The sequence below is a fragment of the Mobula birostris genome, chromosome 4 (genome assembly GCF_030028105.1).
Source record: "Mobula birostris isolate sMobBir1 chromosome 4, sMobBir1.hap1, whole genome shotgun sequence".
NCBI lineage: Eukaryota > Metazoa > Chordata > Chondrichthyes > Myliobatiformes > Myliobatidae > Mobula > Mobula birostris.
This window is the reverse complement of record NC_092373.1, coordinates 40,480,510-40,496,371: the sequence shown is the minus strand read 5'-3', so window position 1 is coordinate 40,496,371 and position 15,862 is coordinate 40,480,510. Positions and strand designations below refer to the sequence as shown.

General features: G+C 42.8%; 1 protein-coding gene across 1 annotated transcript in view; it reads left to right on the top strand.

The window, feature by feature from the left end:
* The window catches only part of lamp3 (lysosomal associated membrane protein 3), a 46,541-nt gene extending 34,532 nt beyond the window's left edge, over window positions 1-12,009 (top strand). Inside the window, exon 6 of the mRNA XM_072255228.1 lies at window positions 11,272-12,009. Within this exon, the coding sequence (XP_072111329.1) occupies window positions 11,272-11,408 (137 nt within the window). The 3' untranslated portion in view covers window positions 11,409-12,009. The remainder of the gene's footprint in view (window positions 1-11,271) is intronic.
* Window positions 12,010-15,862: the final 3,853 nt, after the last annotated feature.

Sequence of the window (15,862 nt, the reverse complement as noted above, 5' to 3'; positions counted from 1 at the left end):
TTTACATCTAGCTGAAGCATGATGCTTTTCCTGTTTAACAAGCACATACTTTACATAGCAAACACAAAAAAACCTGTGAATGCTGAAAATCCAAAGCAACATGCCCAAAATGCTGGAGGAATTCAGCAAGCCAGGCAGCATCTATGGAAAAGAGTAAACGGTCGACATTTCGGGCCAAGACCCTTCATCGGGACTGGAAAGGGAGAGGAGAAGTCAGGGTAAGAAAGTGGGGGGGGGAGGGGAGAATGAAGTACAGTGTGGCAGGTGATAGGTTAAACCAGGAGAGGGGGAGGGGTGAGGTAAAGAGCTGGGAAGTTGATTCATGAAAGAGATAAGCGGCTGGTGAAGGGGAACAGAAGTCCATGGAAGAAAGGGAAGTGGGAGTGCCTCCTGTACATCGGTGATACCCAGTGTAGACCGGGAGAAAACTTGGCAGAGCACATTCACTCCACCCACCACAAAAAGCAGGATGGCTTGGTGGCCACCCATTTCAACTCTAATTCCCATTCCAACATGTCAGTCAATGGCCTCCTCTACTGCCACAAGGCAACACTCAGATTGGAGCAGCAACACCTTATATACCATCTGGGTAGCCTCCAACCTGACGGCATGAACATTGATTTCTTGAATTTCCGGTAATTGCCCCTCCCCACCCCCCTCACCATTCCCTAATTCTATTTCCTTCTCTCACCTTTTAGAAACATAGAAACATAGAAAATAGGTGCAGGAGTAGGCCATTCGGCCCTTCAAGCCTGCACCGCCACTTATTATGATCATAGCTGATCATCCAACTCAGAACCCCGCCCCAGCCTTCCCTCCATACCCCCTGACCCCCGTAGCCACAAGGGCCATATCTAACTCCCTCTTAAATATAGCCAATGAACTGGCCTCAACTGTTTCCTGTGGCAGAGAATTCCACAGATTCACCACTCTCTGTGTGAAGAAGTTTTTCCTAATCTCGGTCCTAAAAGGCTTCCCCTCTATCCTCAAACTGTGGCCCCTCGTTCTGGCATTCCCCAACATCGGGAACAATCTTCCTGCATCTAGCCTGTCCAGTCCCTTTAGGATCTTTTACGTTTCAATCAGATCCCCCCTCAATCTTCTAAATTCCAACGAGTACAAGCCCAGTTCATCCAGTCTTTCTTCATATGAAAGTCCTGCCATCCCAGGAATCAATCTGGTGAACCTTCTTTGTACTCCCTCTATGGCAAGGATGTCTTTCCTCAGATTAGGGGACCAAAACTGCACACAATACTCCAGGTGTGGTCTCAGCAAGGCCTTGTACAACTGCAATAGTACCTCCCTGCTCCTGTACTCGAATCCTCTCACTATAAATGCCAGCATACCATTCGCCTTTTTCACCGCCTGCTGTACCTGCATGCCCACTTTCAATGACTGGTGTATAATGACACCCAGGTCTCGTTGCACCTCCCCTTTTCCTAATCGGCCACCATTCAGATAATAATCTGTTTTCCTATTTTTGCCACCAAAGTGGATAACTTCACATTTATCCACATTAAATTGCATCTGCCATGAATTTGCCCACTCACCCAACCTATCCAAGTCACCCTGCATCCTCTTAGCATCCTCCTCACAGCTAACACTGCCACCCAGCTTCGTGTCATCCGCAAACTTGGAGATGCTGCATTTAATTCCCTCATCCAAGTCATTAATATATATTGTAAACAACTGGGGTCCTAGCACTGAGCCTTGCGGTACCCCACTAGTCACCGCCTGCCATTCTGAAAAGGTCCCGTTTATTCCCACTCTTTGCTTCCTGTCTGCTAACTAATTCTCCACCCACACCAATACCTTACCCCCAATACCGTGTGCTTTAAGTTTGCACACTAATCTCCTGTGTGGGACCTTGTCAAAAGCCTTTTGAAAATCCAAATATACCACATCCATTGGTTCTCCCCTATCCACTCTACTAGTTACATCCTCAAAAAATTCTATGAGATTCGTCAGACATGATTTTCCTTTCACAAATCCATGCTGACTTTGTCCGATGATTTCACAGTTTTCCAAATGTGCTGTTATCACATCCTCGATAACTGACTCCAGCAGTTTCCCCACCACCGACGTTAGGCTAACCGGTCTATAATTCCCCGGTTTCTCTCTCCCTTTTTTAAAAAGTGGAGTTACATTAGCCACCCTCCAATCCTCAGGAACTAGTCCAGAATCTAACGAGTTTTGAAAAATTATCACTAATGCATCCACTATTTCTTGGGCCACTTCCTTAAGCACTCTAGGATGCAGACCATCTGGCCCTGGGGATTTATCTGCCTTCAATCCCTTCAATTTACCTAACACCACTTCCCTACTAACATGTATTTCGCTCAGTTCCTCCATCTCACTGGACCCTCTGTCCCCTACTATTTCTGGAAGATTATTTATGTCCTCCTTAGTGAAGACAGAACCAAAGTAATTATTCAATTGGTCTGCCATGTCCTTGCTCCCCATAATCAATTCACCTGTTTCTGTCTGCAGGGGACCTACATTTGTCTTTACCAGTCTTTTCCTTTTTACATATCTATAAAAGCTTTTACAGTCCGTTTTTATGTTCCCTGCCAGTTTTCTCTCATAATCTTTTTTCCCCTACCTAATTAAGCCCTTTGCCCTCCTCTGCTGAACTCTGAATTTCTCCCAGTCCTCAGGTGAGCCACTTTCTCTGGCTAATTTGTATGCTTCTTCTTTGGAATTGATACTATCCCTAATTTCTCTTGTCAGCCACGGGTGCACTACCTTCCTTGATTTATTCTTTTGCCAAACTGGGATGAACAATTGTTGTAGTTCATCCATGCAACCTTTAAATGCTTGCCATTGCATATCCACCGTCAATCCTTAAGTGTCATTTGCCAGTCTATCTTAGCTAATTCACGTCTCATACCTTCAAAGTTACCCTTCTTTAAGTTCAGAACCTTTGTTTCTGAATTAACTCTGTCACTCTCCATCTTAATGAAGAATTCCACCATATTATGGTCACTCTTACCCAAGGGGCCTCTCACGACATGATTGCTAATTAACCCTTCCTCATTGCTCAAAACCCAGTCCAGAATAGCCTGCTCTCTAGTTGGTTCCTCGACATGTTGGTTCAAAAAACCATCCTGCATACATTCCGAGAAATCCTCTTCCTCAGCACCTTTACCAATTTGGTTCACCCAATCTACATGTAGATTGAAGTCACCCATTATAACTGCTGTTCCTTTATTGCACACATTTCTAATTTCCTGTTTAATACCATCTCCGACCTCACTACTACTGTTAGGTGGCCTGTACACAACTCCCACCAGCGTCTTCTGCCCCTTAGTGTTATGCAGCTCTACCCATATCGATTCCACATCTTCCCAGCTTATGTCCTTCCTTTCTATTGTGTTAATCTCTTCTTTAACCAGCAACGCCACCCCACCTCCCCTTCCTTCATGTCTATCCCTCCTGAATATTGAATATCCCTGAATGTTGAGCTCCCATCCCTGGTCACCCTGGAGCCATGTCTCTGTGATCCCAACTATATCATAATCATTAATAACAATCTGCACTTTCAATTCATCCACCTTGTTACGAATGCTCCTTGCATTGACACACAAAGCCTTCAGGTGCGCTTTCACAACACTCTTAGCCCTTATACAATTATGTTGAAAAGTGGCCCTTTTTAATGCTTGCCCCGGATTTGTCGGCCTGCCACTTTTACTCTTCTCCTTAGTACTTTTTGCTTCTACCCTCACTTTACACCCCTCTGTCTCTCTGCACTGGTTCCCATCCCCCTGTTGTGAACTAACCTCCTCACGCCTAGCCTCTTTAATTTGATTCCCACCCCCCAACCATTCTAGTTTAAAGTCACCTCAGTAGCCCTCACTAATCTCCCTGCCAGGATATTGGTCCCCCTAGGATTCAAGTGTAACCCGTCCTTTTTGTACAGGTCACGCCTGCGCCAAAAGAGGTCCCAATGATCCAAAAACTTGAATCCCTGCCCCCTGCTCCAATCCCTCAGCCACGCATTTATCCTCCACCTCATCGCATTCCTACTCTCATTGTCGCGTAGCACAGGCAGTAATCCCGAGATTACTACCTTTGCGGTCCTTTTTCTCAACTCCCTTCCTAGCTCCCTATATTCTCCTTTCAGGACCTCATCCCTTTTCCTACCTATGTCATTGGTACCTATATGTACCACAAGCTCTGGCTCCTCACCCTCCCACTTCAGGATATCTTGGACACGATCAGAAATATCCCGGACCCTGGCACCAGGGAGGCAAACTACCATCCGGGTCTCTGGACTGCGTCCACAGAATCGCCTATCTGACCCCCTTACTATCGAGTCCCCTATCACAACTGCCCTCCTCTTCCTTGCCCTACCCTTCTGAGCTACAGGGCCAGACTCTGTGCCGGAGGCAGGGCCACTGTCGCTTCCCCCGGGTAAGCTGTCCCCCCCAACAGTACTCAAACAGGAGTACCTGTTGTTAAGGGGCACAGCCACTGGGGTACTCCCTGTTACCTGACTTTTCCCCTTCCCCCTCCTAACCGTGGCCCACTTGTCTGCCTCCCGTGGCCCCGACGTGACCAACTGCCTGCAACTCCTCTCTATCACCTCCTCACTCTCCCTGACCAGACAAAGGTCATCGAGCTGCAGCTCCAGTTCCGTAACGCGGTCCCTTAGGAGCTGCATCTCGATGTACTTGGCGCAGACGTAGACGTCCGGGAGGCTTGGAGACTCCAGGGCCTCCCACATCCGACACCGAGAACAGCAAACTGCCCTCACACTCATACTGCCCCTCTCCTCAAATAACAACAGAAAATGAATGCCAAACCTTCCTCGCCTGTTTCCGCCTAAGCCCGTTGAGCCGAAGCCCTTAAGTCTTCACTCTGCTCCCGGCTCACTCCGCAGCCCGCAAACTACGCTGCCCGCTCTATGAGGCTCTGTTCCTTTTAAATCTGCCGCACTGCACAGCCCGATGTCACACGCCTGCGCAGTCCCACCTCTCAGAACGCCGTTGGAGAAAAAAAATAACGAAAATTTCAAAAATGTCTTTCTCGGCACTCCCACTCAGACTCTCAGACTCCTTCTTCGAATCCTTTTTCTCCTTAACTGTCCATCACCTATCTGATGCTCCTCCCCCTTCCCTTTCTTCCATGGCTTTCCATCCTTTCCTGTCAGATTTCATCATCTCCAGCCCTTCATCTCTTTTGCCAACTTCCCAGCTCTTTACTTCCTCCACCTTCATACTCTGTCTTCTCTTCCTTCCCATTCCTGATGAAGGGTCTCGGCCCAAAACATTGACTGTTTTCTCTTTCCCATAGATTGCCTTTTCTGTTGAGTTCCTCCACCATATTTTACATTGTAGCGTCCATAATTGTCCCTCAGATGTTCCTGCTACAGCTCCTGGCAAGTTCTGCTACATTTCTTTGCCTTGATGGTGATTTTACAGTGAGAGATATACTGGAATAGCAGGTTGTAGATTGTAACAAAATATAATTCTGATAAATTCTAATCAAATTCCAAGGTTGAGGTAAAGAGGTAAAGACTAGCTTTATTTGTCGCGTACTTCAAAGCATACAGTGAATTGGTTACAATGATAGTGGCTGCATTGTTCATCTTTAGAAATTCAATGGCGTTTAGAATCATTCCTATAAAACATTGGTAAGGTTGAGCTTGGAATATTGAACACAATTCTTGTCACCCCATTACAGGAATAATGTGGAGGCTTTGAAGAGGGTGCAGAGGAGGTTTACCAGGATGCCACCTGGATTAGAGGGCATGAGTTACAAGGAAAAGCAGGACAATCCATGTTGTTTACTCTGGAGTCAGAAGCTGAGGGGAGAGCTGATAAAAGTTTATAAAATCATGAGAGGCAAGGATAGAACAGACAGAATCTTTCTCCCCAGGATGGGCATGTCAGCTACATGCAGTGAAGTTGAGAGGGGATGGGAAAGTTTAACAGAGATGTGAGAAGCAATTTTATCTTTTGACACAGAGAATATTAGGTGACTGGAACTGACTTCCAGGTGGAGTGGTGGAAGCAGATATGATAGTGGTGTTGAAGAGGCTGTTAGACCCATGAATATGGAGAGATAGGGATCCTGTACAGGCAGAGGATAATTAGTTTAATTCAGCATCACGTTTACCACAGACCTTGTAGGCCGAAGGGTCTGTTCCTGTGCTGTACTGTTCTATAGCAAATGTTCCTTGATCAGATAACTTACTTTTTTGCTTACCTGTGTCAGAACTAGCTGTTTCTGTTATTAATACATCAGTGTAATTTAGGTGCAATTTTTCAATCTAACCTGATTCTAAATCACAAAGTGGTCTCACTTTGTTCCACCTATCCCTCACCCACCTTCTCTACAACTGAAAATTGTTTTCTTTCTTCTGCAACTGCGGGTCTCAGACCTGAAACATTAGCTTTTACTCTTTCCATAGGAGCAGCCTGACCTCCCAACGATTTCTACAGGTATATTAACAGCAAAGGATAACATTGGTGTTCCTGAAAATCACTGTGGTCATCTATAGATAGAGCCAAAAGAAATTTGAAGATCTAAAATCAAATTTTTGCATCTAATTTTACTTGGGAGACAAACAAAGATTATACAACTGAGGCAGAAGAGTAATAAGGTCATGAACCATATCCAGATGACAGAGGAAAATGTGCTCACTGTCCTGGGGCAAATTAGGGTGAATAAATCCCCAGGGCCTGACAACATGTCCTGTCAGTCCTTGTGGGAGGCTAGTGTGGAAATTTCAGGGGCTCTGGCAGAGATATTAGCCATGGATGAGGTGCCAGAGGATTGGAAGATAGCTAATGTTGTTCAAGAAAGGCACTTAAGAATAAGCCAGGAAATTATAGGTCAGTGAGCTTGACGTCATTTATCAAGTTTTGTTATTTGAATGTATTACAAGGGACAAGATATATAGGTATCTGGAAGAACAGGACTTGATTAGGGGCAGTCCGTAAGGAAATATGTTGTGTCTAACCAAACTTGTTTAACGTTACCACAAGGTAGATGACGGAAAGGTAGTGGACATTGTCTACATTGACTCCAGCAAGGCCTTATAAAAAATCCCACCTGGGAGGTGGACCACAAGTTTAAGTCATTTAACATTCAGGATAAAATAATCAATTGGATATGACATCGGTTTAGCAGTGGTAGTAGATGATTGTCTCTCTGACTGGAGGCATGTGATTAGTGGTGTGCCTCGAAGATTATTGGTGGGCCTGTTGTTGCTTATCTATTTTAATGATTTAGATGATAATATGGTAAACTGCATCAGCAAATTTGCAGATGATCACCAAGATCGGAGGCATAATGGAAATCAAGGAAGGCTGTTAAAGCTTGTAGTGTGATCTTGACCATAAGGGAAAATGGGCTGAAAAATGGCAGGTGGAAGTGTGAGATATTGAACTTTGGGAGGACAAACAAAAGTAAGACTTACATAGTAAATGGTAGGGCTCTGAGATGTGTGGTAAAACTTATGGACCTGGGAAATCAGTTGCATAATTCCTTGAAAGGAATATCACTTAGATGGGTTAGTAAAGAGAGCTTTTAGCACAATGACCCTCATAAATGAGGCCATTGAGTACAGGAGTTGGAGTGTTATTCTGAAGTTGTACAAGACATTATTGAGCCAAATTGAGAGTATTGTGTGCAGTTTTGGATCACACCTACAAGAAAAGTATAAATAAGCTTGAAAGAGTGCAGAGAAAATTAACAAGGATGTTGCTAGGACAGAAAAGGTTGAATAGGTTAGGACTTTAATTTCCTGGAGCGCTGGAGAAGAGGAGAGATCTTATAGAGGTATACAAAATTATGAGAAAACTGCTACAGAGAATGTCGTACAGATAGACAAGGTGCAAAGTCATAAGATGGTCTGGAAGTCTGCCTGTTGAGCACAAGTTCTAAGCGCTGAATTCTTCGAGTTTTATTTTATATAGATTGGCTTAAGCTGCGTGGACTGCCTGGAGCTGAGGTTCCCAACCTTTTTTACGCTATGGACCAATACTATTAAGGAAGACATCTGTGGACCCCAGGTTGGGAACCCCTGGCCGAGAGCAAAACTGGGGAGAATAGTTGGTGGCAATCTTAGGTTAAGATGAGTTCTGGAGAACCCAACAGGTTGGGCAATATGTAGAATCTGCCTGTTGCTGTTAGGCCTTCACACCGTTTCAGTGATTTTCGCCCCATTATTTCTACACAAACTCACTTGACAATCCCATTCTTTCACTAGTATTCCCTGTATCCCGTTCTCCTAAATTCCCATCTTCTCCCCCGGATTCTACCATTTCCCCATACAATAGGGCATTAGAGAATGGACAATTAATCTACAATATCCTTAATAAAATGGAGAGGAAATGAGTTCTGCTGTTTATACATATGCAGGATTTGTCAATTTAATAACATTCACATGCGGAGTGTCCACAAGTTAGGTATTCCAAATCTGGGGACACCAGTGCAGAGAGAATTAAATTAGTTTACAATGATTCCAAACTATCAGCTCAGTGCGGGAGGCTACTTAAAGGATTTGATTCAGAAACTGATTGAAGTCTCTTGTATTGATTCTTGTACATCGATACATTATCAATTAATATAATATGTTAAACATAAAATAATCTGCAGATGCTGGGGTCAAAGCAACACTTACAAAAAGCTGGAGGAACTCAGCAGGTCGGGCAGCATGCGTGGAAAAGATCGGTCGACGTTTTGGGCTGGATCCTGACGAAGGGTTCCGGCCCGAAACGTCGACCGATCTTTTCCACGCATGCTGCCTGACCTGCTGGGTTCCTCCAGCTTTTTGTAAGTGTTAATATAATATGTTTCTGGTTAACTTGAACAATAACCCTTTTTTTCTGCCCACGATAAAATCAGAATTATCTTGTCTGTAGACTCTCCACCTCCAAGAACAGCACTATTGAGGGAGAAGCTTCCTGTAGGAAGAGGTCTCCTCTTGGGATTGAAAGGGGTGGGGGTAGGGGAAGGGTTGATACAGGAACATTTAAAGACAGACAGTTTTCAAGGAACACAGCCTGTCCGTAATGCATGGGTTACTCAGAGTCACTGTTTAAGAATGGCACGCATTCATTCAAGGCAAAAGGGACATTTTTTTTCTTGAAGATTATGAGTGTCGAAGATCCTTCCCAAAGGAAGAAGTTTTAGAATATTTTTAAGGCTATTGTATATGGATTTTTGATAAGCTATGGATGAAGGTTTAAGATTGAATGGAGGTGAAGCTTTCGTCAGATCAGCCATGATCTTAGTAAATGCTGGAGCAAGTACAACGGGCTCAGTGGTCTACGCCTGTTCCTAAACTACATGTTCATCGGGGGGGGGGGGGGGGAGAGGGAGAGAGAGAGAGAGATTTGTTTTATTTGTCATCTGTACTGTACATAAGACCTGGCTGGTGGCATAGTGGCATCAGTGCCAGACTTCAGGACGAAAGGTCCTGAGTTTGAATCCAGCCGGCTCCCCTGCACGCTTTCCATCCGTGCTGGGTTACGAGCTGGTGATCTCTTTGGAAACTCACCCAGCAGATGGCAATGGCAAACCACTGCTGTATCTTGCCTCGTACGCGGTTCCCCACTACGTCAGAGAGGCGTGGAGGGAAATCGTCCGCTAACCAGAGAAACTCCGGATGTGATTAATCTTTCCTTTTACTGTACATAAAAACATCAACAACCAACACAGTCTGAGAATATGCTTGGAGGGGAAGGGGGGTCAAAGTCTGCAAGTATCCCCATGCTTCTAGTACCAACATAACACGCTCACAACTGACTCACCCTAACCAGAACGAGCACCCAGAAGAAATCTGTGTGATCACAGGGAGAATGTAGAAACTCTCTGTAGTAGTGGGAATTGAATCCTAATCGCTGGCACTGTAAAGTGTTACACTAACTACAAAGCTACCATGCGGCTTCCCAGCAGACTGATTAAAATCCAGGCCTGACCTCTTATGGGGTACCTGTGGGATGAATTGAGGCTTCTACAAATAAATGGAAGCAAAAGATTCCAGCTGAAAGGGGAAGACAAAGGAAATTAATACTATAAAGAAAAATGTTATAACCTTAAACAAAAATGTACAGAGAGTTTGACTTAAGAGCTATTCCCCATTACTTGAAGTCAAATTGCAGCATAGGTAATATGGGGTAACAAGAAACTGAAGTTCACACTCTGCAGATCTAATCAGTCTGGCTAAAATTACATCTGTAATTTTGTCAGGGTGGTAGGGTATGTAGATAAATCAATTATAAAACTTAAGGTTATTCCATTTTCCAAATGCTCCTTTTCCCCTAACATTGCATTTCTAATGAATTAAACATGCAATTACGTGAAGGTTCAAAAATAAAATACTCCAGATACTGGAAATCTTAAATAAAAGCAGAAAATGCCAGAAATGTTCTGTTCATTAGGCAGTGGCTATGAAGCAAGTAGTAGTTAGCAGCAAGGATATTACTCATTTTCTGGGAATTCTACATCAGGAGTTTCCAATCTTTATTACATCGTGGACCCCTGTTCTAGATGGTGCACCAGGAAATTTGGGACTCCAGTATAGATGCAGAAGTCACAATCTGGTTAGTGGAGGAGCTTGTTGAGATTCACTAGTGTGCATGCTAGCTTCTGATTGGAATCTGGCACAGTATGTAAGCCCCATGGGTTTCAGTGAGAAAAGAGCAGAAGAATAGGATAAGTTATTAATTTTGGGCTTTGGTTTAATATTTTCAATTGTTTGTGTGTATTTTCTTTTTTGGAAAGGTATGTATTTATTATTTAATTTCATGGTTATAAATCTTTGAATATCAAAAAGCATTGAAAAATTAGGGAAATCAAAAGACTGAAAATTCTAATAAGAATAAAAACAAAAAAAAGCTGGAGACACTCAGAAGGTCAGGCAGTATCTGCGGAAAGAGAAATAGAGAATATTTTCAAATTCAGGGAGTTCTCATGAGTTCTGTTTTTGCTTCGAGAGACGTAAAGCAGGCGGCAGACAAGGTCCAGGGTTTAGCTAAAGATCAAAGGTTTGAAGATGAATTGTAAGTCTACTGCAAGGGTGTTTTGTGATACTGAAGCTCATTGCAACACAGTAAGTAGTAGTTCACCTCAAGGATTAGCTTGCCTGGCTTATGGACAACCCATGTGATGAGTACCCTACTCAGTAATATCTAGGCCCAGTGTATCGGGTTGGTGCATTTGGGAAGGTCATTAAACCAACACATTTACTTCATAAATCACTTTTGTTTTAAAGAAATAATAGAATGGTGCTTTACTTGTCCCTTTTTCTTTTTATAGCAGAGGAATGTTTCGTGGACTATAAGAGTGTACTTCCTATCGTCTTTGGAGTAGCTCTTGCTGTGCTGATCATTATTACAGTCGTCGTGTATTTGCTCAGTCGACGGACCCAAGCTGCAGGCTATCAACGAATCTGAGGAGAGAAATGACGTTTTGTTCTGAAGATGCTTTTTGGTTTACTTTGCCTCTTATTAATATAGATGGTGTGCGTCTTGGCCAAAAAACAAATTTTCACCCCATTCAGTGCACCTGGAGATTGCCATAGATGTGCATATAGAAATATTGGTGGAGGACTGGAGTTCCATTTCAAGCTGGGATTTTCAGCTGTTGTACTTTATACTTTCTGATTTCTATTTTTAGAAATGATTAGTAATTAATATCATGTAGCTTAATGCCTTTGTCGTAACTCAGTCTTTGAAACCAGTTTTATTAATATGCATTATTAACTTTCATTTACTATTTGCTAAAATGTTTAAAAAAATTAATAACTGATCACACTGTCTTATGTTTCCATACAAAATTCCTTTTAGATAAATGCATTGTAAATAATATTTAATCCAGATCTATCAGAAATGTCAAACTCCAGTAATTATTTTATGCATTTTGAAATGGCCTTGTTTCAGTCAGCTTGCCGCTGTTTGTTGTTTAAAATTTTAGCTTGTTTATGTTCCGGAATTGCTTGAATGTAGAATCTGGAAAACAATCTCAAATTTAGAAAAATAAATTTTTAAAAAATAAGCAGCAAGTCAGCCTTCAACTATGAGGGATAGAATCTCTAATTCTGCCTCTTGAACATCCCTTTTACTCATTTCACCACTGGCAACCAGGCCCTCTGCTGCCAAAGCATGGGGGTGGGGGAGGGCACTGTTGCCCACAGCGCCTCAATTCCTCAAGCTTTCATCTGGCCCCCTGATGATGGATGCCCAAGCAGACTGAAACTTGGGGCAAGGTGTCACTTACCTTCTGGACCTCATTCCGTGCCTTGCAGCCTGGCAAGGTTCTTCCTAATCTTCAGTTAGGCTGGTCTCAAAACTACATTTGGCAATAAAAATACTGACACAGAAAAATAAATATCTGAGGCTGTGAGGAACTGTTAAAGTGGCACCTCACCGCCAAGCTAACAATCTTCATCCAAAAGAGGCTGCAGAGTCTCCTCAGCACCTGGACTACCCTAGTACCTGTTGTAATTGGCAATAATGAAGCCTGGCTTCTCTGTCCAAAAGGACCACGTTTCGTTCACTCATAATAACTGGGAACCTCTTAATTAACTGGAAACATAAGTGTCCTTGGTTTGGAAAGTCTACCCCATGGAGGATGGAGGGTAAGTAACAGGTCCATGGGTATATGATGTCCACAGAAAAACTAACCTACAGACAAGATAGAGGTTGGGAACAATGTAAGAGGTCTGGGCCGTCTATGACCTAAAGTCTTATTCTGCTGAGGTCCAAGAATGAGATTACCTCATGAAAGACACTGAGGTGGTCAAATGCATGAGAAACTCAGCAAGTCCAGGAAGCCAAAACATTGACTCTTTATTCCCTTCTATTGATGCTGCTTCACTTGATGAGTTTGCCCAGCATTTTGTGAGTGCTACTGCAGGAGGTGTGGGTAAAACTTTGATAAACTAGAGAAGGATTCTGCACTTGGGAGCTCCTCGTCTTCAACCCACAGCAAAATATCTGGTCCAGTCACTGCCACCCCAGACTGACAAATCATCAGAGAAGTTGATGACAACCAAAAGACAACAAGGACTCTAGACCAAAAAATCTTGCATCTGTTAGAACTGGGGTAAAAAACACGGATGTCAGGCACAAATTTACAATTTGATCTCAAGTCTACGAGGAGGTAGACATGTTAAGAGACTCGAATCCCGAAGATTTTCAGAAAAAGGTGACAAATCTCATCATGGCGACTACTGAGGGATCACCCTACTAACATTCAAAGGGGAAATCATTGCCAAGGTCCTCCTCCTGATGGCAAAAGTGGTGTTCCCCAAATCTTTGTGTTTGATTATGGAATATCTTTTCAATTCCATTGGCTGCAGCAACTCAATGCCATCTGCTACACAATGATATGCAAGCCATGATTTAACGTTAGAAGAATCTTAAATGCTGCCTGGTATCAAATATGGCTGCATCATCTCCGAATATTGCTTTGTATCTTTCTCATCCATTCCACTGCTGGAGTGGAGTTAATCTACAGGACAAAAAGGGAAATTGTTTAACCGTTTCATCCAAGAGGCCACAAAACTACATTGGAAGTATATCATCCTTGATCCCCAGGAACTGCCTAATATGAATTAGATGAGTATTAGCAGTCTGGGTTGAGTTGCCTTCTGTTTATTACCTGTCTTTGGCCTTACTGCTTCCCATTTACTGTCTTAACTGCTCAGCACTAATCAACACAATGTGACAGGACAATGGAGTTTTAATCTGATATCTTGGTTTTGGAATTGCTTAGATCTAACTGAAGCATGTTGCTTTTCCTGTTTTAGCAAGCACATATTTTACATTGTTGCCTCCATAATTGCCCCTCAGATGTGCCCGCTATAGCTCCTGGCAAGTTCTGCTACATTTCTTGGTTGTTTGCCTTGATGGTGATTTTACAGTGAGAGACGCTGGAACAGCAGATTGTAGATTGTGATAATATAATTCTGATTTTAAAAAAACATCAAGAAATTCCAAGATTGCGTTAAAAGGTAAAGACTAGCTTTATTTGTCGTGTACATCAAAGCATACAGTGAATTGGTTACAAAGATAGTGGCTGCATTGTTCATCTTTAGAAATTCAATGGAGTTTAGAATCATTCCTATAAAACATTGGTAAGGTCAAACTTGGAATATTGTGCACAATTCTTGTCACCCCATTACAGGATAATGTGGAGGCTTTGAAGAGGGTGCAGAGGAGGTTTACCAGGATGCCACCTGGATTAGAGATAATGAGTTATTAGGAAAAGCTGGACAAACTTGGGTTGTTTACTCTGGAATGTCAGAAACTGAGGGGAGAGCTGGTAAAAGTTTATAAAATCATGAGAGCCAGGGATAGAATAGACAGTCAGAATCTTTCTCCCCAGGATGGGCATGTCAGGTACTAGGGTACATGCACTGAAGTTGAGAGGGGATGGGGAAGTTTATTGGAGATGTGAGAAGCAATTTTATTTTTTGACAGAGAATATTAGAACTGGCTTCATGGTGGAATGGTGGTAGCAGGTATGATAGCAGTGTTCAAGAAGCTCTTAGACCCATGAATATGGAGAGAGATGGATCCTGAACAGGCAGAGGATAATTAGTCTAATTCAGCATCACATTTACCACAGACCTTGTAGGCTGAAGGGTCTGTCCTGTGCTGTACTGTTTTATATCAAATGTTCTTTGATCAGATAATTTGACACTTTCTACCCTATCTGTGTCAGAACTAGCTGTTTCAATTATTAATAATTTAGGCTGAATTTTTCAGTCTAACCTGATTCTAAATCACACAGTGGTCTCACTTTGTTCCACCTATCCCTCACCCACCTTCTCTACAACTGAAAATTGATTTCTCTCCTCCCCAACTGAGGGTCTCAGACCTGAAACATTAGCTCTTTCTCTTTCCATAGGAGCAGCCTGACCTCCCAACAATTTCTATTGGTAGATTAACAGCAAATGACAAAATTAATCTTCTTAAAGATTACCGCTGGATGGAGCCAAAAGAAATGGAGATCTAAAATCAATTTTTTGCCTCTGTTCTTACTTAGGGGGACAAAAACAAAGATTATACAACTGAGGCAAAAGAGTAATGAGGTCATTACTCTTTCTAGATAACAGCAGAAAAGATGCTCGCTGTCTAGAGGCAAATTGGGGTGTTGCCAGGGTCTGACAACATGTCCTGTCAGTCCTTGTGGGAGGCTAGTGTGGAAATTGCAGGGGCTCTGGCAGAGATACTAGCCATGGATGAAGTGCTGGAGGACTGGAGGCTAGCTAATGTTATTCCACCATTCAGGAAAGGCTCTAAACCAAGAAGTTATAGGTCAGTGAGCTTGACATCAGTCATGGATAAATTATTGAAAGGCATTCCAAAGGACAAGATAGACAGGGCCTGATTAGGGGATGTCAGTGTTAAAATAATTTTTAGGTTTAGCACATGTAGCAAATAAATTTAGCCACCACCTTTCAAATCTAAATATAGATTATAGATTACATTGAAGATGTAGCTCTGAACAAGAGATTCCTAAAAGCTGTGAATCACAGACCAGACAATGCTGATTAAAATTAACTTAGAAGTCTGTGGTGTGGGTGTGAATCAGGAGGTGTGAAGCTTGTGTGTTGTTTTGAAGAAAGCATTGTGGGTGCATTGTAAATATGGAATTGTCCCTTGATGTCATGCACATAAATGTCAGGTAGCATTGGGCTAGCTAGATCTTTACCCTCAAAAGGGTCTCAATATGATGCCTGCTCTATTTTGATTTATCAAATAAAGAGGCTGCTTCAATTCTGCCAGTACTTTTCTCCAGTGATTACATTCACACAATTGGCATCAGAAGTGAGATACCTTTCGGCAACCCATCATGTGGCCAGCAACTTCAGCAGTCTAAGTGGGTGAGTATTTTTAAA